The sequence below is a fragment of the Botryllus schlosseri genome, chromosome 15, assembly GCF_051294905.1.
Source record: "Botryllus schlosseri isolate E-star chromosome 15, Bs_hap1, whole genome shotgun sequence".
NCBI classification, from domain to species: Eukaryota; Metazoa; Chordata; class Ascidiacea; order Stolidobranchia; family Styelidae; genus Botryllus; species Botryllus schlosseri.
Window position 1 is genome coordinate 2,608,903 of NC_137250.1, and position 25,353 is coordinate 2,634,255.

The window sequence follows — 25,353 nt, forward strand, 5'->3', positions numbered from 1 at the left end:
TCAGCAATGTCATGGGGTCGTGATCAAACGAGGCAGGCGGCGAAACGTTGGAAGGAGTAGCATGAGGGTTCGCGTGGCTGTTTGTCGCCCCGGACTCCGGTGATATGCTCGCAGATGGTTTTATTTTATAATCGATGATGCTTGTGTCAACGAATTCCTTAGGAGGGGAATCTGGTGCTGGTGACGACTGAGAATTCGGTTCCCCTGATTCGCGTTGCAGAAGTCTCTCACGTAACTGTGCCGCGGTTCCGTGTGTAGACAGACCGAACTTTTCACATTCGTTCTCCAAATCAGCTTTACTGAGCGATAGGATCGGATTCACTTGTTGCGGAGGTGGTGTGCGCTGCATCGTCTATGACGTTATCACTTGCAAGATCTTCAGACTTTTGTAGACGTCGTATTTGAAGATATAGAATTTTATTAACAAAATTCCCAAAAAAAAACAGCGACTTGCATACGGATAAATCAAAGTCAAGACAAGAAATTACTCCAACACCTCACACCGTGAGAGTTTAAATACGATGCCGTCTCAGCCCGCAATATTCTTCTTCGAAACGCGTCAATTCGGCGCGTCGTTCAATAAAGTTAACCGTCGTACACAACACTCGAAAACGAACTGGCTTACAAAGCACAAACCAACGTACACCTTAGGTAACACGCACTAGATAATTAACTCAATAAAACCAATCAAGCAATCAAGTCGGTTGGAACCTCTTCGGCTTGCGTATCGCACGACCACTTGACGTTCGCTTTACAACAGGAATGTTTTCGTGCAATAAAAGCATCGCGACAAAATCCAGACATTCACATTAGCAAACCGGATAAGGGCTCTGGGGTTGTAATCCTAAACAAACAGGATTACATACTCAAAATGGAAGCAATCTTGAGTGACGGATCAAAATTCAAGACACTTGGTCCCGCTGCTGAATTCGATAACATCGCGAAGATCGAAAGACGGACACAGCGCCGACTATTCAGCCTCAAGAAAAACGGCCCCATAACACCTGAGGTCTACGCCTCCATCAGACCGGTCGGGGCACAGAGGCCACGTATGTACGGACTGCCAAAAACTCATAAAACCAACATGCCCGTTCGACCAATTCTTTCTATGATTGGATCGGCGCAGCACAAGCTGGCGAAGTGGCTTATCGGTATTTTGGAACCAGTGCGTTCCATGTATGATTCACATTGCGTCGCTGATTCGTTTACATTCGCGCACGAGATGAAATCCACCGACCTTCCAAACTCGAATATGTTTCTCGGTTCTTATGATATCATTAGCCTCTTCACGAACGTGCCGCTGAAGGAGACCATTGATGTCTGTGCGGACGCGCTATATGGTGGTGGTGATCTAGCACCACCTTCCTTCTCGCGTAAAGTGTTCGTTGAACTTCTTAATACGGCTACTTGCTCTGTTGGGTTTAGTTTTAACGATACCATCTACATGCAAACCGACGGTGTAGCTATGCGTAGTCCTCTTGGACCGATTTTAGCCAATATATTTGTGGGATTCCATGAAAACAGACTTTTCGCCGCAGATGAAACCAAGCCTCTATTCATGTACCGTCGCTATGTCGACGACACCTTCGTTATCAGTCAAAATGAGACTGAGTTCGATGACTTCTTTGATAGCTTGAATTCTCTACACTCGTCTTTAAAATTCACACTTGTAAAAGAGCGTAAAATTCACACTTGTAAAAGAGCGTGCAAACTCGTTACCATTCTTAGACGTTCTGGTGGAAAAACGGGGTATTAGCTTTGTCACTTCGGTTTACCGGAAGCCAACGTTTACAGGGCATTATATACGCTGGAATTTTTAAGCCCGAATCGCCGTAAACTTAATTTGATTGGCACGTTGGTGCACAGAGCCTTGATGATTTGTTCGGATGTAAAATTAAACGCGGAGCTAGAATATATCCGCAAAATTCTAATCGATAACGGGTCCCCGAACACATCATCAAGAGTTCTATGGACTCAGTAATTTCAATCCCAACAAAACACGAACACACGGTCTGAGAAAAATGTATACAAACATTCACCGTGGCTGGGCCCCATCTCTTCCCGGTTTGAAAAGCAATTAATTGATTTCTGCTGTAAATCGCTGTTACGATAACGTAAAAACTAATGTTGTGTTTACCACCAAACAATTGCTTCCTGCAACGCGCAAAGATGTTCTTCCTGCTTCTTAACAAAGCAATATAGTCTATGATTTCAAGTGCCACTGTGATTGTCGGTACGTGGGAAGAACAACTCAGCGCTTGCAGGAACGCATCAAACAACATGTTGCGAGCGTTATTAGATAATGCACATTGGACTCTCGCGAAGACGCAGCCGTAACTGATCTCCGATTACTAGAACGTAATCAGGCCATGGCTATGAACTCTGCCATCGGCAAGCGTTTGGCTGAGAATGCAACTTGCGCTAAAAACTATCGCGATGAAAGATTTTCTATATTAGGTAGAGGCCGCACTAATTTCTATCTGTCTGCACTGGAATCGACTTATATTAAAATCCACCGACCGCGCTTGCGTCAGCAGAAGGAATTTTTAGTGAATCAAAAAATTGTCCACTAGCTGCGCTCGCGGTTTACCTGTATTTCATGTTGTTTGTTTCTATGACGTCATAATTGGTTGTATGCAATGTAGCTAGATGCATGTTTTTGAAATTCTCCATTTGCCAACGATTGCCCTTGAAAAGTGTCAGCTCGAAAAGCTTCGGGTTTTAATATATTTTACTATGAATATATTATTAAAATGTATATTAAAGTTTTGTACCCGAAAGAGTCTCTTCAGTATTAATATCAATACCACGACTTTCCTCTATAATTCATAACAAATCCTATGTAACATTGCAACAATCCTGCCTTCAGCATCCATATTTATATTAAGTAGGCGAACTTGTGATTCAGTAAAATGTCAAATTATTGGTCTATTATCTCTCTAGTCAATTATCAAGTTGGAAAGAACTTCGACATGAAATGGTAATATCGATATCGCGAATCAACGAAATCGAGTAATGATTTTATGGACCAACAACGTAGTATACGAATTTGCGAACTGTCTTCCGAACTAAAATAGATTTCAAAGTCAGATTATCGGATTATCATATGCAAATAAGACCTTAACGCACTGCGCAAGTTTGCCCGAATCATAAAATGCTTGATATAGCAACAAGAGTAAAACATGAATGTTTCAGTAAATCGAATAGACGTAAATGATTGAAAACAAGCGGAAATAATCGGATGATGCTCGGATCAGGAAGGGTGAAATTTGTTCAGGTTCGTTGAAGGCGTAAAGTGATCGAAATCACAGGAACAATACAGGAACAAGCTGTTGCAGATCATCATCCTTTTCAAAAATCTCCCGAACATCAGCTGGAATATAATAATTAAAAAATATTAGAAGTAGTTTTAGTTAAAAGGAGACACATTTTCTGCTAAATAAAGAAGGAATAAATGAATACATTATTTTTAAAACCAAAGGTTCGAGTTACTAGCTAAAATATCGGTGTCACATGAAGTAAATGTCCGTAAGCTGTAAAAAATGACATACCATTTCTACTAATTGCTTGACTCATTTTCAGCAAATTTTTACTTGACAAATTGAGCAATTTCCTTTTCAGTGCAGGCTCGTCAGCGATATTCCAAAGAATCATGCCATCTCGCGACAACCGGGAGCGTCTGTACAGGCACGGTCTGCGACGTGCAGATTCTTCCCCCTCCTTGGCACTTAATGTCGTCAAGCGGTTCCGTATACTACTCTGTTGAAGAGATATACACTTGATAATATTTGGATACAAAACATGTTCTGCTACGCTTACAGTCACAACCTTTCAAGCCTACAATTTGAGAGCGAATCATATTTGCAACAAATAAATGAATAAAACAAATTAGAGTTCCTGCATATGCATTGGTTACAATTACACATTAATATAATAATTTCTATATACCATAAATGTTTCTTTTTTCGACTCTTGATAATACGGAAATATATCTTTGATAATTCCGTAAATATCCTTGTTCGTCAAGTCCTGGCATTTGACCCTTTTGAACGCAAGGTAAATCGCCACATCGAAGTTTTTTGGGGGCTTGGGTGCACTGTTGAGAGCTTCCTGCCACGCCGTTGTTCCAAGTTCCATGTGCAAAATCCCGTTCTCGCCAATGCTGTATGCGATCCTTGGCGTGTAATTTCGTCTTCCCTTCCTGTAACCGGATTGAATAACTTTATTTTGATGAAGTCATATTGATGTTACTTTTCCTACGAAATTAGTTCAACAAGAAAAATGCAGAACTCAATATTACAAATGACTATCAAGCTTATTCGTTCGATGCGTGGAAATCTATTTCTACTGTACCTATTGTTCGATTGAGGCTTCATTGCTTTTTGGATGCAATCGTCATAAGTTCTTTCCGCGGCATCGATTCTCCGAAGTATTTCTCGTAGAATGGCTTCGGAACTGGGCCCCTCCTCAAGCTGAAGTATCTTCTGGCCCGTTCGTAATACTTCATAAACATTGAATCGCATGCTGCTTGTGGGTGGGACCTGCATGGGAGAAGCAATATGACCCAGAATTAAAGCCACTTGTTGAGGCTCAAATCTCACTTTTGGTGCTCCGATGTTAACATAAGCAGGTAACTGTGTTTGGCTCATTGCCTCGAATAATCTGAAAAACAATATACCTTCCTTCAGAAGACAACATTGAATTATCCTATATAATCGACGATAAGAGCATATATGATGTGGTAATTATATCTTCGACATCTGTACATAGTCCGTTTTAGATTACAAAAGAACATTACCATTATTAATTGGGAGGCAACTAACATACGACACGGAGATTTATACAACTATATCATGCGGTGTTAAAAAGTATTTATAATCTGCGGCGCTAATGATAACTCTGTAAGCACCGAAGGTATGAAGCATGAAGTATGACTTTTCTGTCAAAACGTGAAAGCGAAATGTATCTGAGTGGATTCGGCTTCATGCACAAACACCCTCAGTACACGTATTACTGAAGCAAATATTTTACAAAGGAATATTCCCTGTTTCATCGCAGTCACGAGACCAGGGGTTCTTAAACTTGGGGTCCACGGACCCCATAGTGGTTCGTATACTTGTATTAGCGGGTCCGTGAAAAGGCAGTACGTCATGAAGCAACTATAGAAACAGATTTTCTTTCGATAATGACGTCGTGAGGAGGACTTTGATACATTGCCAAGTCATTTATCTTAGCCATGAAATCACAGAAATACAGTTGACCTTGTTGCAATGACATTTCTGTCATCGGTTTCTGAAATTTCGGAGGTACGCAGAACCGACCAGATAACCTGAAGTTCCGCGAGCAAAAAAGTTATATAACGCCTGAACAAGACTGACTAGAGGCGTCGACATCACGATTTCTGCGCATGCAGCATTGAAGGAATAATCTATTTTACCTATTGCTTCTGTGTGAACCATACATATTATTTGTTTCCAAGATCAAACACTTATCATTCGGTGTCTATCCCCAATTTTATGGGCTTGCGTGTCATTGAACAACTCCATCAAGTTCACATGAGTCCTTTTCACCTCCTGATTCTAACGCAATCTAGTTTTGTAACGGCTCAAATATTGAATAACGAAAGGCAGGAAGCCTCGCAATTGTTTCTAACCGAGTTTAGAGATCAGCGTGGCACACATTTCTTTCCCGGACTAGTTGCGCAGTTGAGCGCATATTTCAGTAAGCGCGGCACGCCATATTTTACACCAACCGAGACACGTCAAAGAATGGAATCTATGGGTTTGCGTGTCATTGAACAACTTCGCCATGTTCACATGAGTCCATTCTATCTCCTGTTGCTACTCGAGTATAGAGATCAGCGTGACGCACTTATCTTTATTTGACTAGTCGCGCAGTTCACTGCATATTTCCAAGTGTGACAAGCTAAACTTTACACCCACCGAGACTTTCCGAAACAATTGAATCCCGTGATTGACCAAGCTCGATTTGAGCTAAATCAAGGATTTCAATACCTAGCGTGTAGCTTATCTAAATAAAAAGGGTTTTCTTACATGTCGGTAGGTTCTTGATTTCGTTTCATTACTGTTGGAACCTGATTAGCAGATTGCTGCCAGCCAACAGGTGCTGCTTGCTCGCCGCTGAATTCCGGTCCCGCTCCTCGGTTTCCTGTAGGTAATGACAGAAATAATAGTAAGGTAAATCGGAGCGGCCAGGAAGATTGGATCGGGTAATGATGACAGGACTATGAAAAATGTTCAAAGACAATCAACAGGCCGATATATATCGGGACAGTAAATACATTTATATAAATAACAAGGGATGTATTGTGATTATACTGGAGTTATTTCTTACTTATATTTAAATAGTGTTAGCAGGGAAATAGCTAAATTTACTTGTAGGTGTGTAGAAATTTTCATGATCAATTTTACTTCTACTTGAGCAGCAGTGCTGACTACTTTGACAACCTCCGGTATATAACAAGGGATCGAATACGATTGTAATTCCACATTCAATATCACTTGTAGCATTAAGACTGGTGAACGTAGTCAATGCTGGAATGTAAAATTGAAATTAGGAACTTCTAAGATTGATTCTCTCACCTTGTCCCGCAGAATTGTCTAGTATTTTATAATCGACGTCTCCTATTTTTTCCAATGCTTCAAACAAGTTAATCGCATTTTGTGGTACTTCCACAATGACTTGGTTGCGACTCTGCATCTGCAATAAGTTGTTGGTTGCTGGTTTTTGGTTTTCGGTTTTCAGATCCGCTGCTTGGTTTCCTACAGGATATGAAAGAACAATAAGCTGGGCAGATTCGATTGGTCCGGCAGATTTGATCGGTTAGGATGAACATGGTGTTAAAGACTATCGATATCCCCTTTAAGATCTTTTACTGTATTGAATATCACTGTAGTGAATTTTACTAGGTAAGTATATAAAGATGATGTCATTCAACATTGCGATGAATATCGAGCCTTCATTTCTGAGTTATAACTGAAAATTCAAAACGGGATCGAACATGATTTTAGTTTATTTTCTGATTATACTTGAAGTTTTAACTTCCTAAGGACTTCGCTACTTCCACTTGTATATGAGTAGAAATTGATGGCATTACTTCTACTGAAGTTGCAAAGTTGAGTACTAGTAAGAGCAGGGCCGTAACTGCCGCACCCCAAAGCCCCCAATTGCGGGGGGGAGCTTGATGGGGGCCCAAAATTATTACGTGAATTAGCATAAATTAAAGGGTATTTTTTTGAAAATTTATGCGACTTTTTCAAAAATGCGATTTCAAGTTGCCAAATATCTTGATTATTGGGTACTCTTCACCCAAGGAAAAATACGTAAGATTTATAGAAATAGGCATATCGGCGTTGGCCCTTACCGCGCCACGACGCACCAAGACATATAAAGTTTTAGGCCCTGTAACATGTGACTCCAAGAAGTGTGCCAGAACGATCGGCAGCGAGAAACCTTGGCCGAAAAGGACTGCCCTTATGCTGACCGAAAACTTCGTTATATATAAATAAAAAAAATACATATAGGTTTAATTGTCCATAGGCACCTAAATGACTGGCGCCGAATGTTCCCGTCTTGGCAATCTGAACCTCACAAGTCAAATATCATCCCGCAGGGAAAAATTATATGCCAGTGTAGAAAAACCAATTTGAAATCGTGTGATCCTATATTTTTTTGATTTATCAGACAGGAATAACATCATGTAACGAAGTCATACCAACGGGTCCGCCCGCCTGGAGATGTTTAATTATTATTTACGGGCTCTACAGTTTCAAAGACTCCTCACTCAGCTATACCGGTAAATCTGATTACGTGAGTAGAGAGGACAAGCAATTAATAGCTATATATATGCAATTCCCGATCTTATTGACCGATTCAGTCATGAATTACAGAAATTTCTCGCGCTTCGGCGCGATCAGGCGAGCAAAGCTGACTCACTAAACGGACACTCAACGTAGATGATAAGTAGCGGTAAACAGCGTACAACCCGAGGGGGTCTGGGGGGCGAGACCCCCAGAAGTTCGGTTTGTCACCCAATGGGGGGCCCAAGACCAACATTTTTTGGGGGGCAGACGAAGTGCTGTTGCGGCTCTGAGTATGAGGCAGATCGCAAAATCTGCTACTACGACTCCGATCCCGTTCATTCAAAATGGAATCAGGCTCCGATTGAACTCAGCCGTATCAGAAAAAAATGTTAATCTGGACCCAATCCGTCTCCAGTCAAAAATGAAATAATACTGTCAACATCCACATAAGATCTGGCCTAGTCCTGCACGCTACTTCGTATTACTCTGACTGCATCTATCCCGTTCCGGCCAAACATAAATATATCAGAAGGATATCCAGTGCACCAGCAAATCATTTGAGTCGCGGATCGCGAAATATCTGGTGCATTATTTTGTCACATTCACTGTATTTGGGCAGTATAGTCAATAACCGACACATTTTAAAAATGTGTCACGGCAATATGGTTTGATCAATAAAATCTGACAACCATCGTATTACCTAAGTTGGATTGATATCATAGTAGGATTTGATCTCTGGACAGCTCGACCATGCGATGGTAAAATCAAATTAGGGTGTAAGGGAGAGGGCTGGGTCTTAGCTGCCACACTAGAGCCCTGCTTCGGAGGGGAAGAAGGATCTGAGTGGCCCAAATATGTTTCGGAAATCAACACCAACCATACAGCATTCTGTCACACAACTTAGAATTTTCTTCACGCTTCGCGCGATTACTTGTAGCTAGAGTTAGTAAATATATTATGGCTACCCGATTCGATACGGAAGGCTTGAGTGATGAGAGGTCAAGACAACTCTGATTAGGGCTTCGCTCTATAAAGTTAGAGTAGCACTGGTGTACTCAAATGTGCTCGCGGGCCAATTTCATGGTTTTTGATGACGCCACGGGCCGTAGCATCAATAAATAGGGGACTAGGGGTATTCAATAAATTTCCAAGCCCTATTTGATGGGACCTTGTAGACTGGCATTCCACACACATCGTGAACATATGATGTGGTATCGTAATATCCACGCCTGGCACGAAAAGATGAAATTTTAAAATATCTGAATAAAATTGTTGTTGTACTTGGTATAACTTGTTATAATAATGAGATACAGACACAATGCAGGGGCCAAATGTATCATGGCATCGTAAAAGCTGTGGCTTTGCAATTTTGGAGCTAGCAGACATTTGTCGTGCCACAATTATAGGTAGAATATTTTGGAATTGAACAAGGATTGATCTGATATCAGAACATTCGAGCAGCGTAGCCCAACCCAGGTTTCGGGCATGCTCCCGATAAATAGGCTATTGGTCATCATGTCATTGGCAAAACCAAAGTAAATCGGTGTTATATTTACCTTCGAACATTGGAACAGATAAACAACAATATAAATATAAAATTATTATGACATAGTAAATAATTGTCCAATCGCCCAACAATACATTGGTGTTACAACTGTCCAGCGTACAGCCTTATTACTCGCCACCTTTAATTTGCGATGATAACACGGATAGAGAGACCCAAGATGTAACTAACTATACATCAAGACGCAACAGAATGTCAATCAATGGTTTCCATACCGAATTACCGACCTGCTTAGATAGCGAAATCCGCTACGCTACGCAACGCCCGCCGCCACCGTTAGATATGTTACTCTTCCTCGTGACAATCTGATAGTTTGTTGCGCTCATGGCTTTACCAACACACGTCGTGCCAAGTCACAAGTCCTTCTCTGATTTTAACGTTTGAACCTACTCAGCCTGAGTCATTTTCTATTTATCACCCAGTCAGTCCGAGTTCGAGGAACCCTACGAAACATCGCGCATATGTCGCAATCAAAATTTCCAGTCACAAATTATCAAAGAGTAATAATTCATTATCATGAACAGGTAATTTAACGTGATAGAATATATTCCACCTCATGGTAGCTGTTGAAAGAGTTGTGATATTGAAGTTTGATGAGTAATTTTAAGTTTTTGGAGCAGATTTGGGTAGAATTTTATTTTATCAGATCTAAACATGGTATCTGGCAGTTAAATATTGTCGAGTACTAAAAAATCCAAAAAATGCCGACGCGGGCCGCTCAAAATGTTCTCGCGCGCGGCGTGTTTGAGACCCCCGAACTAAAGCATTGTGTCGAGGTTCATACAATTAGGCATTTTCTTCGCGCGATTACTTATCACTACATTGAGCAAATTTAATATGGCTACCCGTTTTGATATGGCAGGATCGGGTGACGTAAGATCTAGTAAGCTCTGATTAGGGTTTCGCTCTCTATAGTTTAAGTTACACTGGTGTATAGTTTCGTGTTAATACTTTTTCACAAAAAAAAAACGAAATTACGATCATGTAGTTTGGAAATATTCAAAAGTTGATCAATGCAACCGAGATAAATTCGTTATCGATTGCCCGTTTCCAAATAAAATATCAACATCCTGCAGATCGCGAGAGATCCAATCCACTTCGGTATACATTGGATATGCCAAGCATCTCTGAGGCGACGTCATATTGACAGACAATGTTTTAGAAATCGCTCAAATGCTTAAGAATTGTCCCGAATTTAAAGGACGAAATTTTGGTAACACCTACTTTGATCCACTCTGTACGAGTTATCGGATATGATTATACTTCAATATTCTTCATCACGTGTAGCTATTAAGCGATGTGAACGTAGCTTGTACGAAGAATGTAAAATGTAAATATCTTACCTTGTCCCGACGAATTGCGCGGTACAGGAAACTGGACGTCGCATGCATTATCGTACGCTTCGTCTATCGCTCGGAGTACATCATGTGGCAAGTCCCCAGTCATCTCATTCATAGTTGGTACATGCGATGGATTTATTGGATATGAGGGGCTTCCAGAGAATCTGTACAAGTCCTGTTAACGACATGACATAACTTGGTGTCAAATCGGGGATATATCACACCGTACAGTAGGATCTTTAACGTTGAACTCTTCGCCCAGGATTTTGGAAATTTCATGTCGGTGACGTCATATTCCATGATAGGATTGTTGATATACAATGTTCTTTCCATTTTTCTACTAGTTTCTGACGATTACCCCTGACCAGTGTCAGCCAAACATATTAGAATTCATTCCACCATAAATATATTAATCAATTGTATAAACCACTTACAATCAGAGTACTTTAAAAATCTTCATTTTCTACTTCCACTCAACTAGTTGTGTCATGACTTCGAAGTCGCTACTTTACTCTGTAATTGCGAAGAATAGCTTTTTCTATTACTTCCAGTTGAGTGAAATATGAGCATATTTATCGAGCAATAGAGATCCTATGTCGAACATGAAGCAACATTTATCGCGGTTTGCTACAGAGTTTGAAACAATAATGCCAAACTGTGCAAGCCATTACCTCGTTTTAGTGTTTTGAGCTATGCCGGCCTAATGTATAACCCACCTCCAGACTTCCTCCTGCAAACTCGTACGGCTGGTTTGAAGATCTTGGTAATTCCATTATGCAGTATTTCAAGGCTGGTGCTGACTTTCAAATACAAATGCCACTATCGCTGGCCCCAATGGTATTTATACCCCTCGATTTCGAGAGAACCAACTTTATTGTATTAATTAAATAATTACATCCAGGCGATCTTCGGTATAAACTGAGGTTTGCGTTTGTCTATTCGCCATCATGCGTCCTTGATAAAAATGTCTGAGTCTCTTCATCTGATCTTTGCGTTGGTCTATTCAGGTTCATGCTTCCTTGATAAGAATGTCTGAATCTTTTCCTACGCAGTACTAATCAGACGTATTTTGATAATCGAAACATTATGTTATTTCGGTTCCACACAAACAAGGAATGCGATTCGTACGTATGACAATCCTATAATTAAATTTCTCAAATATTGCGATAATGAAAGAACAGATAGTTTGTTGTAACAGTCTAGACGGCGATTATTGCGATAAGGAGAAGAAGGTCATCGATGATCGTGCATTCTGCCATTGTTTTGGACGTGTCAATCAACTGAGCAAGTGGTCATTGTAGTTTTGTGCTGATAAGGACTGTAAATCCATTTGTTAACTTTATGATTTGCCTTTGAGTAAGAATCTTGAATGTGATTTACTTTTTCAGGCGTTAGGTATAGATTCCTGTCCATTGGTCCGCATTCTTACGTTTGCTATAGTTCAAGTGTGTGAATATTTACAACTCGTTTACAAGTAGCCTATAGTAGGCTATCGCATAATTAGTAATCGTATAATTTTCATCTACTGACGTCCCAAAATGTAGTATGAATACGTTGTTGTGCCGATAGCAAACGGTATATATAAACGTAAGACCTTGATAGCTTCCACACCCGGTTTAACGTCTACTTGTATGAATATAACTTTATTATAGTTACACGAGCTTTCGGAGCTCTGCTCCTTCATCTGGTATAGCATGAACTGCTGGTAATGCGGTTTTCGCATTATTCGTAGAAGTTTATAAAGTCAAATCGGCTTAACTCGGAATCTGAAAACCGGCGCAACTGCTCTATTCACTCAAATTGACCAAGAAAAGAACGAAAGTAACATTAGATGTAAAAAACTGACGACAATTCGGATAATTCACCGCTTTATTCGGACATAGGTTCGCATTTTATCGCAATTACTATTGATAGTTATAATGACACAAGAAACAGTATTCGATTCCAATGTAGCAAGATAGAAGATTATAGGAAAAATCATGACGATCCGTGCAGTAAGAATGGCCAATGAATTGATGTAATGTCTAAGCCAGCTTTTACTACGGTACAATGTTGGCGATCTTGTAGAACCGATTGGTATTCTTGACGCATTCTTTCAGCTACGGCCGTAGCGCAAACTTACTGGCCGGTGAATAATTGTAACTTATGGATTTAGCCTTTAGTTAGCGTTGTTAGCTGTCCATAAATAATTTCATGTCCGGCATAAAGGTTTTTACTTTTAATTTCTATTGTTTTTATTGTTATTTAATCACGATAAAATACAGATTCAGCCCGTGCTGCATGACTTGCAGCACCGTAACTGCCGCACCCCAAACCCCCCAATTGGGGGGGGCCCGAGCTCGAAGTGGGCCCCAAATTATTTCGTGAATTAGCATAAATTATAGAGTATTTTTTGAAAATTTATGCAATTTTTCCCAAAATTTTTCGCGCAGTGCGCGATTTAAAGTTACCAAATATCTTGATTATTTGGTACTCTTCCCCCATGAAAAAAACACGCAAGAATTATAGAAATGGACATATCGGCGTTGGCCATTAACACGCCACTACGAACCAAGATATATAACGATTTAGGACTTATTACATGCGACTTCAAGAAGTGTGCCAGAACGATCGGCAGCGCGAAAAGCTTGGCCGAAATGGACTGCCCTTACGCAGACCGAAAACTTCGTTATATATACAAAATATTAGGTTTAATTGTCCATTGGCGCCTAAATGACTGGCGCCATATGTTCCTGTCTTGGCAATCTGAACCTCAGAAGACAAATACCATCCAGCAGGAAAAAAAATATGCCAGTGAAGAAATACCAATTTGAAATCGTGTGCGTCTTTTAGTTTAGTACGTTCGAGCGATTCTATATTTTTGATACAGCAGACAGGAGGTCACGAAATAAAATCATGTAACGAAGTCATACCAACGGGTCCGCCCGCCCGAAGATGTTTAATTATTATTTACGGGCCCTACAGTTTCCGGTAAATCTGATAACGTGAGCAGAGAGGACAAGATATAGATAGCAATATATATGCAATTCCCGATCTTATTGGCCGATTGTATCATGAATTATCGAAAATTTTCGCGCTTCGCGCTGGCTCACTAAGCAGTGCAGCTAATTTCGTGGCTAAAGCGAACACCGTGATGACGGGTCGGTTTATCACCCTATGAGAACCCCAAACCCAAGTTTTTGTGGGGCGGGGGGTGGGGCTGACGAAGTGCTGTTTCGTTCCTGCCAACGGGTATACGCTCGAATATGACTAATTATTATTGGGCGGTCCCACGTTCTAAAACAGACCTCGCTCAGCTCTACCGGTAAATCTGATTACGTGAGCATTGAGAGGATCAAAATTGATAGCAATATATATGTAATTCCCGATCATATTGCCCGATTCAATCATGAATTCTGAAATTTTTCGCGCTTCGCGCGTCTAGGCGGGAAAAGTTGTCTCACCGAACGGACACGCAACGGAGATGTCAAATAGCGTCAAAAAGCAGATAGCCAATGGGGGGTCTGGGGGCCGAAGCCCCCCAGAAGTTAGGTTTATCACCCCATGGGGGGCCCAAGGCCAACGTTTTTTTTTTTTGGGGGGGGGGGGCTGACGAAGTGCTGTTACGGCCCTGATGACTTGGTATTTTAAGATTGACTGGACTGCTTCAGCTCTATATCTGTGTGTTACACAGTTGTTGTTTTTGTCGTTGTTGTTGTTGTTGTTGTTGCTGTTATTAAACAAAAAGATTTGGCGCTCATCGCCTGACGGCCTTTTTCATCACGTTCAAAGACATTGTATACGACAGAAGGAGATCGTATAAAACACTGATCAATATTAGAATGTACAAACTAACGATCAAATATCAGAATATGATAATACACTGAAGTTACAATTACCGGTTACACGACAAAACAAATTCAACTACAGGAGTAGGTGTGCCAGAGTCAATCAACAGGTCGGCAACATATAAATTCTCTTTTAATTGAGCATATTAATCCATAAGAGATTTCCGATGAAAATCATATTTTGAACAACTGATTATACAGTTGATGATTCTGTATATGAGCTGGATTACACAAGCAGGGGGAGAATAACGAACCGAGATGATGAAGGATTTTTATCGAAGTCCGTTGTCGGATCTAAGACATTACTGATCCTACAAAGTCATGCAGTGGGTCGAATGGACCGAATGCTCCATTGGAACAGGCCTCAGCTACTGACACATCAAGTGAAGGGATGCAAAAAGCCGCTCCCCCTCCAGCTAAAGATTTAGACCCTTCCATATATATAACAGTGTTGGGATCAAGTCACTACCTTCGAGTCACGAGTCATTTCGAGTCATTGCACATTTTGACTCGAGTCAAGTCAAGTCAATCGAATTTCGAAGGTGACTCGAGTCAAGTCAAGTCACTCCATTTTTGGAGGTGACTCGAGTCAAGTCGAGTCAAGTCAAGTCAAGTCACGAGTCCAGTCACAATTCAAGTCAAGTTGCATTTTCGAAGTATGAGACATGATTACGTCATTACGTTTTGCTAGCTGTCTGAAATACAGATTGAGTGGTCATTGATTATCAAGCGATGAACGAATATAGAGTTAAATATACACGCAAGAAGGCGCTGTATCGCTCACATATCCGTAGAACTGTTAAACTACGTAAGTAATTATAGCCTCAGTTGATAGTTACCAGCCAAAATAAAGAAACGAATTGATAAGATGCAATATATTACGCATTTACATATTGATATGATACAATTCGAGCCTGCGCCAATGGTTGAGGAGAATATACACTATATGCGAATTCAATTTCAATAAAACAAGAGGTTTGGCTAAGGTAAGAACAAAGAAAAGAAATGGACATTTTGCTATTAAATTACTTTACTACTAGTTTACGACAACGTAAGCTGTAAGCTTCGATCACTTCGTTTGTGGTCTATTTATTAGAGAGAGAACAATGGGGGCTCAGTAAAACGCACCATCATTGGTCGCTCTCACGGGTGACACCTACGTTTCGCGAACAATTCGAACATATAGAAGATACAGTGATATTTATTGACACCGATTACTTGGTGACTTGAAATTGACTCGTGAATTTTGCTCCGAGTCACGAGTCTATCCACATTTTTGATACGCCGAGTCAAGTCAAGTCAAGCCATTGTAGGAAACTGACTCGAGTCAAGTCAAGTCATACGAAAAAGGTGACTCGAGTCATCCCAACACTGATACATAATCATGTGTTCATCGTAATGGTGGGCTATAGATAACTAACCTACGGATAGATGAGCAGCTCATGCTTCACGGTTGACTGATGTGACAACCGGCAAATTTGTTGTCGCTTCTTAGCATGAGACGGCTGGTTGTCGGTCAGATGGACTGTTAAAAATGAAGTATGTTCGATGTGGAGAGGATATAGGGCAGGGGTCACCAACACGCGGTCCGCGGGCCGCATGCGGCCCGCGAGGTCATATTTTGCGGCCCGCGACCTGATTTTGAAAAATTTCGAAAGACCGCTTAGTAAAGCATTTTGAAATGCTGAAATTGATATTGCTGTTCAAAATAAGCCATTGTTGTTCAAAATAAGCCATTCTACTGTGCTCTATATCGCTATTCCTCACTAGCTGATACGGCTTCGGCGTGGTAATATCATTCCATGGAGGAGGAATTTGCTAGTATGAATGGGCATATTGCCTTGATGTGCCATGGCCTACCACTACCAAAACCGAGACGCTTGAAAAACGACTTCGGTTTCTCCAAAAGACAATGCTTTACGAGTAGATAGTTTTCCAGCAAGTAGGCTACCGTGTCTAGCTAACGCCAATATCGATTCTTTAATCCAGGGGTGGCCAATCTGCGGCCGCAGAAAGAAAATTATGCGGCCGTCGACACTTACTTCAATTAGGATGTGTTGGCGGCCGTCAATATGCAATTGAATTTACAAATTGACTCTTTAATTAATGAGAGGTTTGAATTATTCTTGAGATTTTCTTCGCGGTACGCGCGGTTCAATGCGTGTTGATTTTCGATTTTGATATAGTAGTGTTCTTTGGACCATCCACTCCAGATCTTTCGCAGTTACTTTACCTACTTCTATCAATCGTTGGGTATACGATGAAGGCTGTCAAATCTGGTCAATGCAATGCGCATGAAATCGTTTCCAGAGCTTGCCTTGAGCATGGTTTTTCGGCTCCGGCTCCTAAAGTACATGTCTAATCAATCTCCTCGTTTCATCCGAAGGAATTGCAGAGGTATTTTTCGTAAACTACCCGAGCTGAAACAATTTAACCACAACCTACCAAATCCCCCTGACGTGATATTGCTTCAAGAGACTCGTCTCATCGATAAGTATTCCCTTAAGTGGACGGGTTTTCGGGTGTTTCGTGAAGACAACTCACTTTATTCCGGTGGCCCGGCCACTTTTGGGCGGAAATCTCTCCCCGCAACGAAGATCCAACGTGACACCCAATCGTGCATTGAAGAGTTAGGCATATCAATCGGCCACCTACGCATCTGCAACGTCCATATGAGCCGTACCGCAGTTTCAGAAGATCGCTGTCACATCGTGCAATAATCATCGGGGATTTTAATGCCCACCATCTTTCCTGGGGGCAAAGAAGTAACCGACAGGGCCGCCTCCTATTTGACGCTTTTGACCGAATTGGATTGGTTGTGTAAATAGCAGCTTCGCCGACTCATCATAATATTGCCTACAACCAGGGCTTTGGAGCCCAGAGCCGGAGCCGTGCCTTTTCGCTGGAGCTGGAGCCGGAGCCGGAGCTATTCATATAATTCAGCGGGAGTCGGAGCTGGAGCCCGTTATTTGAGGAGTAGCTCCGGCTCCGACGTATTTCATAAGATTATATTATATAGGCCTATGTAACAACCACATATGCTGATTTATCATAATTTAACAGCAGGCCTGTCCACAGCAATGGCATAGAGCAGAGGTCTCAAACTCATATGTGCTCGCGGGCCATTTTTCCAGTTTTGACGGCGCCGCGGGCCGCAGCATTTATAGGGGCATTCTATGTCTTTCCAAGTAGGCCTTATTTGGTGGGAATGAATTGTCCCATTGAAAGTGAGCCGATCCAGCAGACTGGCAGTAATCACACATGGTCAGAATGCGATTTACTCTTGTATCAATTTAGACCTGGCACGAAAAGAATCATCACATTTATACCTATTTGAATAGAGTTGTTGTTGTGCTTGATATACATTAATTATAAGATATTGACACCATATGGGTGGACAAATGTCAGATGCCATCACAAAAGCTATCGGGTTATAATTTTGCAGCTACTATGATTATTTCGAATTTAACAGATTGATACAACAGACTGATCTGATATCAAAACATTTTTAGGTTGAGCATTGTAATTTCAATCCAGGATTCGGGTATACTTCTGATAAGCATATGACGGCATTCCAAATCACTCCGAGTCCACTCGAGTCATTTTCATTTTGCCATCGAGTTAGCCCGAGTCTGAGTAATTCTAAGAAAGCTCGCGTCCGAGTCCAACTCACAAATTTCAGTCACGAATCGTCTAAGGGTCAGGTTTTTTCATCATGAATTGGAAATGTGACGAAATAGTGAATCTTCCACTGCTTGGTAGCGTTTGCATTTGATTTGATGGTGAAGTTTGATGAATACTTTCAGACATTCGGAGCAATTTAAGAGGGAATTTTCGCTTTGTAACCTGAAAATATATATGTGACACTTATATATTGTCAAAATAATAAAAATCTAAAATGTCGTCGCGGGCCGCACAAAATGCTCTGGCGGGCCGCGTGTTTGAGACCTCTGGCGTAGAGTAAAGTGCGTTCTAGTGCAACTATGATGTTATCGACAATTGACAAGTATTCATTATGACGTAACAATCCGGCACGGCGGCACCTAAGTCGTCGTTGCTACATCAGATGTTACTGACGGCTGACTCTAGATTACTAATCTAGTAATCTATATAGACCAGGAATGACCAACCTTTTCGGCTGAAGTGGCACATGCAATTGACGAACGAGTGCGCGGTTCATCAGCCGCGCCAAGCGCGTAAAATTTTCTAAGTTTATAAATTAACTAGGTCAATAATATTATTACTTGAGTATATTGCGGGTCTATTGTATACTGCCCGCTAGCCTCAGTTTGCAAGGACACGACTATTCGGCGTCTGGCCACATCGATATTGAAGGTCTCCGATAATATGCGGCAATCACTTCGTGCCTACATTTCACCGTCGACGATCTTTATGCGAGCGCAAACGCGAAAAGACTTTCTCCCGTAATTGCGAATACAGTTAGACTTAATCGGGTAAATTAGGCGTTTTTTTTTTCATTTTTAGTAGGAGTAAGCTACCAAGCAAGAAATCAAGTGACAAGTAAACACGCGATGCGTGAAGAAAAATTTCACTACTATTTAAGTTTATTGTAATGTACGACGATTTACTGAAAATGTGACTGGAACCTGGATCTGCCAATGCGTCGGAACTGATATTTAGTTATCAACATCTCAAGTGTCGCAGCCAGGATTGTAATTTTTGGTTGGGATTGCAATTTCACAATCTGAGCAATTCATTTTTGATAATGTAATAGGAAATTACCTCGCGGGCCACGCAAAACCCTCTCGCGAGCCACATTTGGCCCGCGGGTTGGCAACCCCTGATATAGACAGGCCCATTCAATAATTTCAGAGCCGGAGCCGGAGTTGGAGCCGAAGCAGTGGTAATAATGCGGCTCCGGAGCTAATGTATGATGAAAGAAAGCTCCGGAGCCGGAGCTGGAGCAGTTTAAATTTACGTCTGCTCCAAAGCCCTGCCTCCAACGCCATGAACCGCTACTCGCTACTTGATTTATCTATCGTGTCAGCTGACGTATCTTCGAAGTGCCGTGACGGTGTCGTGACGGTGTCGCTTAGCACACTGCGTCACTCGCTTCCTCAAATTTCTGTTGACCTATCGAGATGTATAACTTACTATATTTCTATTTGTAAATAAGCAGAGATGGTCAAGGTAACCAAGAAAGCTACTCAAGTAGAAGTAGAAGTGACGACGAAAAAATCTACTCAAGTACGAGTAGAAGTACTTCTTCCATAAGCAACCTAAACTGCTGAAAGTAGAATTGACTGACTTTAAATCTACTCAAGTAAGTAAGTAGTTGTGAAAACGATCGTCATCGGTTCGCATGCATTGCCAAAAGGTGCAAATTAAGCTATGCGTTACCGTTATCGTTAACAATCTGGGCAATCAATGTTTGATAACACTGATAAACAATATTTTGTTGACTTTAATCAGACAATTGATTTCGACTAACTTGGGGGCGCTAAATTCAAAAATGACTTCCACTTATCTCTATCACGTCAAGTTTTTAGCGAAGGTAGCAAAGTTTTCCCCAAGATCCGTAGACCAGGTGGATATGTATTTTAAACTCCGGATAAAATTGGTAGATTTGTCGTCATAAACTGCCTCCCGATGTTGCGACAACTGTTCTTCCCTTGTCGCGATCTGTTCAAGCCAGTCGTGGTGAGTGTAGCAGTAGATTACAAAATATTACGTTGTAGAAGTAGAGAAAATCAGATCTACTTGAGTAAGTACTAGAAGTAGAGGAAAACTACTTGAGTACTTCGAAAAAGTAGAAGTACTTCGTTACTGACCACCTCTGGTCTGGGTAAAAAATATAACCAACGATTATACCACACTCAAAATTCGAATTCCCTAATCTTTGTTTTATGACAGACCTGGACGAAGTGCGGCCCGTGCGTCCAATGCGACCTGCGAAGCTATTATGTGCGGCAGCGAAAAGTTTCTTGGAATTCAAAAAAATAAAACCTGCTTTTTAATGTTGCTGCGGGATTAAAACCATTGGCCGAAAATTGAGCCAAAAATACAATAAGCGACTAATACAATAAGCTCTGTAATATCTCAAAAACATATTAATCTCATGATAGAAAAATCTTGGATAAGGATTAAACGAGAGTTCAAAATGTATGAGGCTCAAAATTGTGTCGAAATATGACGGCAATTAAATAGTGAGTTTGATAATTTACTCTCACTTTCTCATTCCCTAAGATCAACACATATCCACTGCGCTGCATTTAATAACAGTGTAATTCGCTGCTTTCAATTAGGAAATAAAATTATTCCGCTGGAGTAGACAGCAGCAGTATTTTTTGACTCGACCAGCTAACGTATTTTTTGCTAATCATTTGACCCGATGAGGAAAGTAATTGCCCACCCCTGTTTTATGTCGACCTCGTTCACCATATTTTCGCGCGGCACCCGTGATCAGTCCAATCGACACACTATCGTTCCGCGGCACACCGGTTGAGAATCAATGGCCTAATCCTTCAATCGCAGTGAAGTGACGCAGTGAGTAATCGGTTATTGACTTCTCGAACCGATGAAATTGAATGAAGTTACCACCAGACTTATACAAACTACCATTTTGAGTTAGTTGGCAAAATACGGTTATATCCTGCCGTGCTCCAAGAGTATCATCTCCGACGGGAACTATAGCGTCTGCTTCAGATTCGGTACGTCAACTCAAGTGAAAACAGAAGACGATTTGAATTCGCCCAAGGCATCTCAACAAACGAGCTTGCAAAAGGAGGCAATTCAGAACCAATGCTCTTCAACTTTTCATGAACACCTTAAAAGGTGCGATTTTGCAAATCCTTTCATGACACAGGGTGATATATTCTCTACTTGTTGCTGACGATTACCCCTGACGAGTGTCAGCCGAAAATACTCGGGATCATTTTAGTATGAATATAATATTCAATGATATACTTCATGGACAACATTGAAGAGGATTCGGAAAAGATCAGGCTGCTGCGGTTCTGTGCAATGCAGTCTGCCGTGGACTTCTCTCAGTGATTACTGATTACTCACGTGAAAATAATTCTTCAATACAATAGCATCCTCATCGTCGTGTATTTTTGCTTCATCGCATTGTAAATTGTGCATCTTGAGCAGAGCAAAATTCATTTGACTTATCTTAATTCGAACACGGTGCTTCAGCCCACTTTAGCCCGACTGAGCCGAATTACTTGTTCTTATCATGGTCATGCGGGAATACTTATCATGGTCATGCGGGAATACAGACAACGAAATCACAATACTGTATTGTAATAAATGAATACTCCAGTAAATAACACTGATCTCATAAAATACAAAAGAGCTTAAGCTTTAGGTTACCTGTATTGTACATGATTATACTTTATAACACACATATAACGAGCTAAAATAGTAGAGTAATTCTTAAAATAGAGTACAAAGTCATGCAGCACAGGTTAAAACTGTGTTTTCACTTTATTAAAGCACCAAAATAAAATTAGAAATAAAAGCATAAGCTTTAAGTCAGGCAGAAAATTATTTATGGAAAGCTAATAACGATAGATTCAATAGAATGTTGTTTTAAATGCGACACTAAAGATGTAGCACTTGAGATGCAGTTTTTACTTGCAAGGTACCATTGCGCAGTGGCGGCTCGTGACAATATCGGGTGGTGGGGCAAGGGCCGCAAGCGACTTGTTATCAATATGACGTCACAGTAGCGTTTTTCAACGTTCATGATGGTCACATGAATTTCCCGTAAACAATGATTTTTAACGTAGGTGCCGCGAGAGGTTTGTCGGTGGCGTGACTTGAAGTGCGGTAACAAACGTTTTATTCATTGTTTTTTATTCAAATGATTATTTTACAAAATGTACGCGAACTAAGAATCGTTCCCATGCCACGAATCAATCATCAGGGTACCCTTAGTAGCATGCGTTATGATTTCGTGGTAGAGATTACGCAAGCGCCGAGTAAGACTATACCAAAAAATACACAGACCAACTACCTACAAAGAGCATTCGCATGACACCTTGTGGTGTTTTAATCGTTCCATGCTCAGCAATTCTGTAAAGTGCTGCAGCGCCTCCGACCTGATTTGTATATGGTAGGATTCTCGTCCCGAAAGCGAGTCAAATCGATTTGCCCTCGTTTTTCTAAGCCCGTCCGAAAGTGTTTGGTACACGATCCGGATGCGTTACGACCAGGGGATAGGCAATCAAAGCGGTGGCACCCATAAACGTAAAACATTATAAAAAGCCAGCTGTTATCCATGGAAGATTAATTACGAGTCTGCCTGCCATCATTCAAGCAGGAATCCAAGCATTGTGTTAAATTGAAATGCGAGCACATATCGCATTAAACAATTTCATGAATATTATTTCATCTTGATGAATTTTTACTTTTTTTCCATAGCCATAACAAAATATATCGGTAAATTAACTGTCAGTGTGCCTCGAGTAATAAGGATGAAAACCACTCACTTTTCCTTAGCCATAGACATGGTTGAGTTACCTGGGCTCACTTTTGATTGAAATTATTCGGAAAGAACATGATGTGTACAGTCGTCCGCCCACCAGCATTAATTTATGTCTTGTAAAAGTATTGTGCGCGACGTGATTTCTTATTTGCAAAATGTTCAATAACGAGTTTATTGAAATCTGGAATTCCCAGAACCACGTCGTTGTGAATCGAGAGAACAGCCAACGCATTAAGCCTATCTTGGCCCATCCTGTTTCTGAGAAAGGTCTTGATACGTTTCAATGTAATGAAACTGCGCTCGGATTCCGCGGATGAAATCGGGGTGGTCAAAATGATATTCAGAAAGCTAGTTACTGTAGCAAAGTTGATCGAAAGCGAATTTCCAACTAGGAATTTTGAAAGTTCACTAGTGGTTTTAACTTCCGAAAAGGATGTATTAGAATACAAACAAGTCAACTCGCTCTCCAACCGAGCAATGTCGATCATCGGGTAATAACGAGGCACGCTGCGCAGTAGTCCAGAAGGAAAATGAATTTTGTAGGCAGGGAAATTTCTCGGATTTAACAGGGCGAAAGTAACCAACTGGTCACTATTCAGACGATGTTGGATTTGGGACATCAGTATATCGCAACATTCGTAAGCCGCAACAAGCAGGTTTTGCACACTTATCCCACGACGTAAAAGTGCTGTGTCACCAGCGAAGTGTACATTCTCCCGAATATGCGAAATTGCCTCACAAAAATGTGCAATATTTATATTTAACTGCACTAGCCATGTGCACTTGGGATTTTTGGTGCGCTTTCACACGCTCTGACAAATGCTTCAGATCACGATAACCAATTTTGTTCCAACAAGAGCCACTGCTTCCGGTACCGGCACTGTCGAATAAAAGACAGTAAAAGCAAAACAAGGCGTTTTTATCCTCGCTATAAGTAAACCATTCATATTTATCGAAATGCGCTGAAGAAAAGGCACGAGTGCGTTTTCCTCCGGCGTACGATTGGACCAATGGGCAATTTCTAGGCTGATACGGACCTAGTCGCTTTGCCTCTAATTTTTGCTCTAAAGGCATCTGGCTAAACGGCGTACGGAGCAAAGATTCAACACGATTCATGTTCGCACTTGACCTGACTACTTATCTGCAGAAATGGAAATGACTATAAATCGAGAGATTACGTATGCCTTACTGGAAAGGTCAACGAGTTCGGACACATACGCTATTGTTATCTCATAGATTGGACAAGGAAATGTCATACTGAATCCAAAACATCATTCTGAAGAACTACGGATAGCAGCCTCGGAAATTCGGTCCCGGTACAGCTTGGGAGATTTTGACCCTGAAGCGTAGGCCACACGTACAATATTCACTAGCGACATCACTCGCGATAATCTCACTTTTTCACCAAGGCGAGTGTTACGTCATCATGGGGTGGGAAAAGGTTAACCGAGTACAGTACGTCTTTCTCGGAGCGAGAAACTGCGCCGGTACGGTACTTATTACAAAGCTTCAACATTGGGCATCATTCGAAAAGGTATTCCGCCGTACAACCAAGATATGTTAGCCGACCGGGTGATATGGTAGAAGTTGAAAACAACAAAAAAATGCTATATGCACATTGCACGCACAGTCCAAGGCATTACTGACAGCTATTTGCAGAGGCAATACTTTCATTGGTAGTGGCATTCAATAAATGAACTCATATTTCAGCAGTGAAATGCGGTATCATAGTGATTTATTCAACTGCGATTGGCTTGGTGTTGGTCAGTTGTGAAGAGCTTTGTAGGGCACTACGGCTGCTTGATGAACGAAGTGACCACGATGATCAAATCAGAAATCGGCGTAATAAAATATCCAGTAGAAGCCCTGATCCCTTCATATCAAGCATGAGTTGGGTCGGATTTTGCAATCTCCTCGTCCATCATTGCATGGCCCTTGTCGTTATCGATTTACATACCTTGTGTTCTAATTTAAACATTTGAATTCTTGTTGTTGCAAGAGCCAACATTTCACCTATTTGAATGTCATCAGATTTGTTTTTGTTATTACAAATGCCACACAGGTCTGTATGCTACAATGTATCACCTACTAGGCTAAGTCCGTACACGGCGGAGGTTTCCGAACAACTGATCCCTATTTCACAGTAACTTTTTCTCCGCTGTGACGTAATACTGTCACAACAAGATTCACTAGCGAGCTCGCGAGTGAAACGCATCGGTAGCGTCTTGACTAGCGACCTTGTTAGCGACCCCGTTAGCGCTCGCTAGCGAAGGAGTGGAGCAAAGAAAGAAACGAAGTCGCTAGCGAATTTCGGTACCGTGTGACCTACCCTTGAGGCTGGAGATTG

At 41.2% G+C, this 25,353-nt stretch overlaps 1 protein-coding gene and 2 long non-coding RNA genes across 4 annotated transcripts in view; 1 reads left to right on the forward strand and 2 right to left on the reverse strand.

The window, feature by feature from the left end:
- LOC145457646 (uncharacterized) overlaps window positions 1-25,353 on the forward strand; it is a 379,671-nt gene that overhangs the window by 25,436 nt on the left and 328,882 nt on the right. The window lies entirely within an intron of this gene.
- On the reverse strand, window positions 3,151-6,310 carry LOC145458116 (uncharacterized). 2 transcript variants are annotated; one of them, XM_080336447.1, is made up of 6 exons: window positions 6,054-6,310; window positions 4,602-4,662; window positions 4,354-4,541; window positions 3,949-4,201; window positions 3,552-3,759; window positions 3,151-3,373 (listed from the first exon to the last, which is right to left on the reverse strand). In XM_080336447.1, the coding sequence occupies exons 1-6, from the start codon at window positions 6,080-6,082 to the stop codon at window positions 3,306-3,308; spliced, it is 807 nt and encodes a 268-aa protein (XP_080192573.1). In that variant the 5' UTR covers window positions 6,083-6,310; the 3' UTR covers window positions 3,151-3,305. The 2 variants fall into 2 exon arrangements, with proteins under 2 accessions (XP_080192573.1, XP_080192572.1); XM_080336446.1 differs by having other exon boundaries at window positions 4,354-4,662.
- LOC145457913 (uncharacterized) lies at window positions 10,110-11,959 on the reverse strand. Its single transcript, XR_013921004.1, has 2 exons — window positions 11,444-11,959; window positions 10,110-10,902 (listed from the first exon to the last, which is right to left on the reverse strand). It is a non-coding gene; the product is annotated as an uncharacterized LOC145457913 (long non-coding RNA).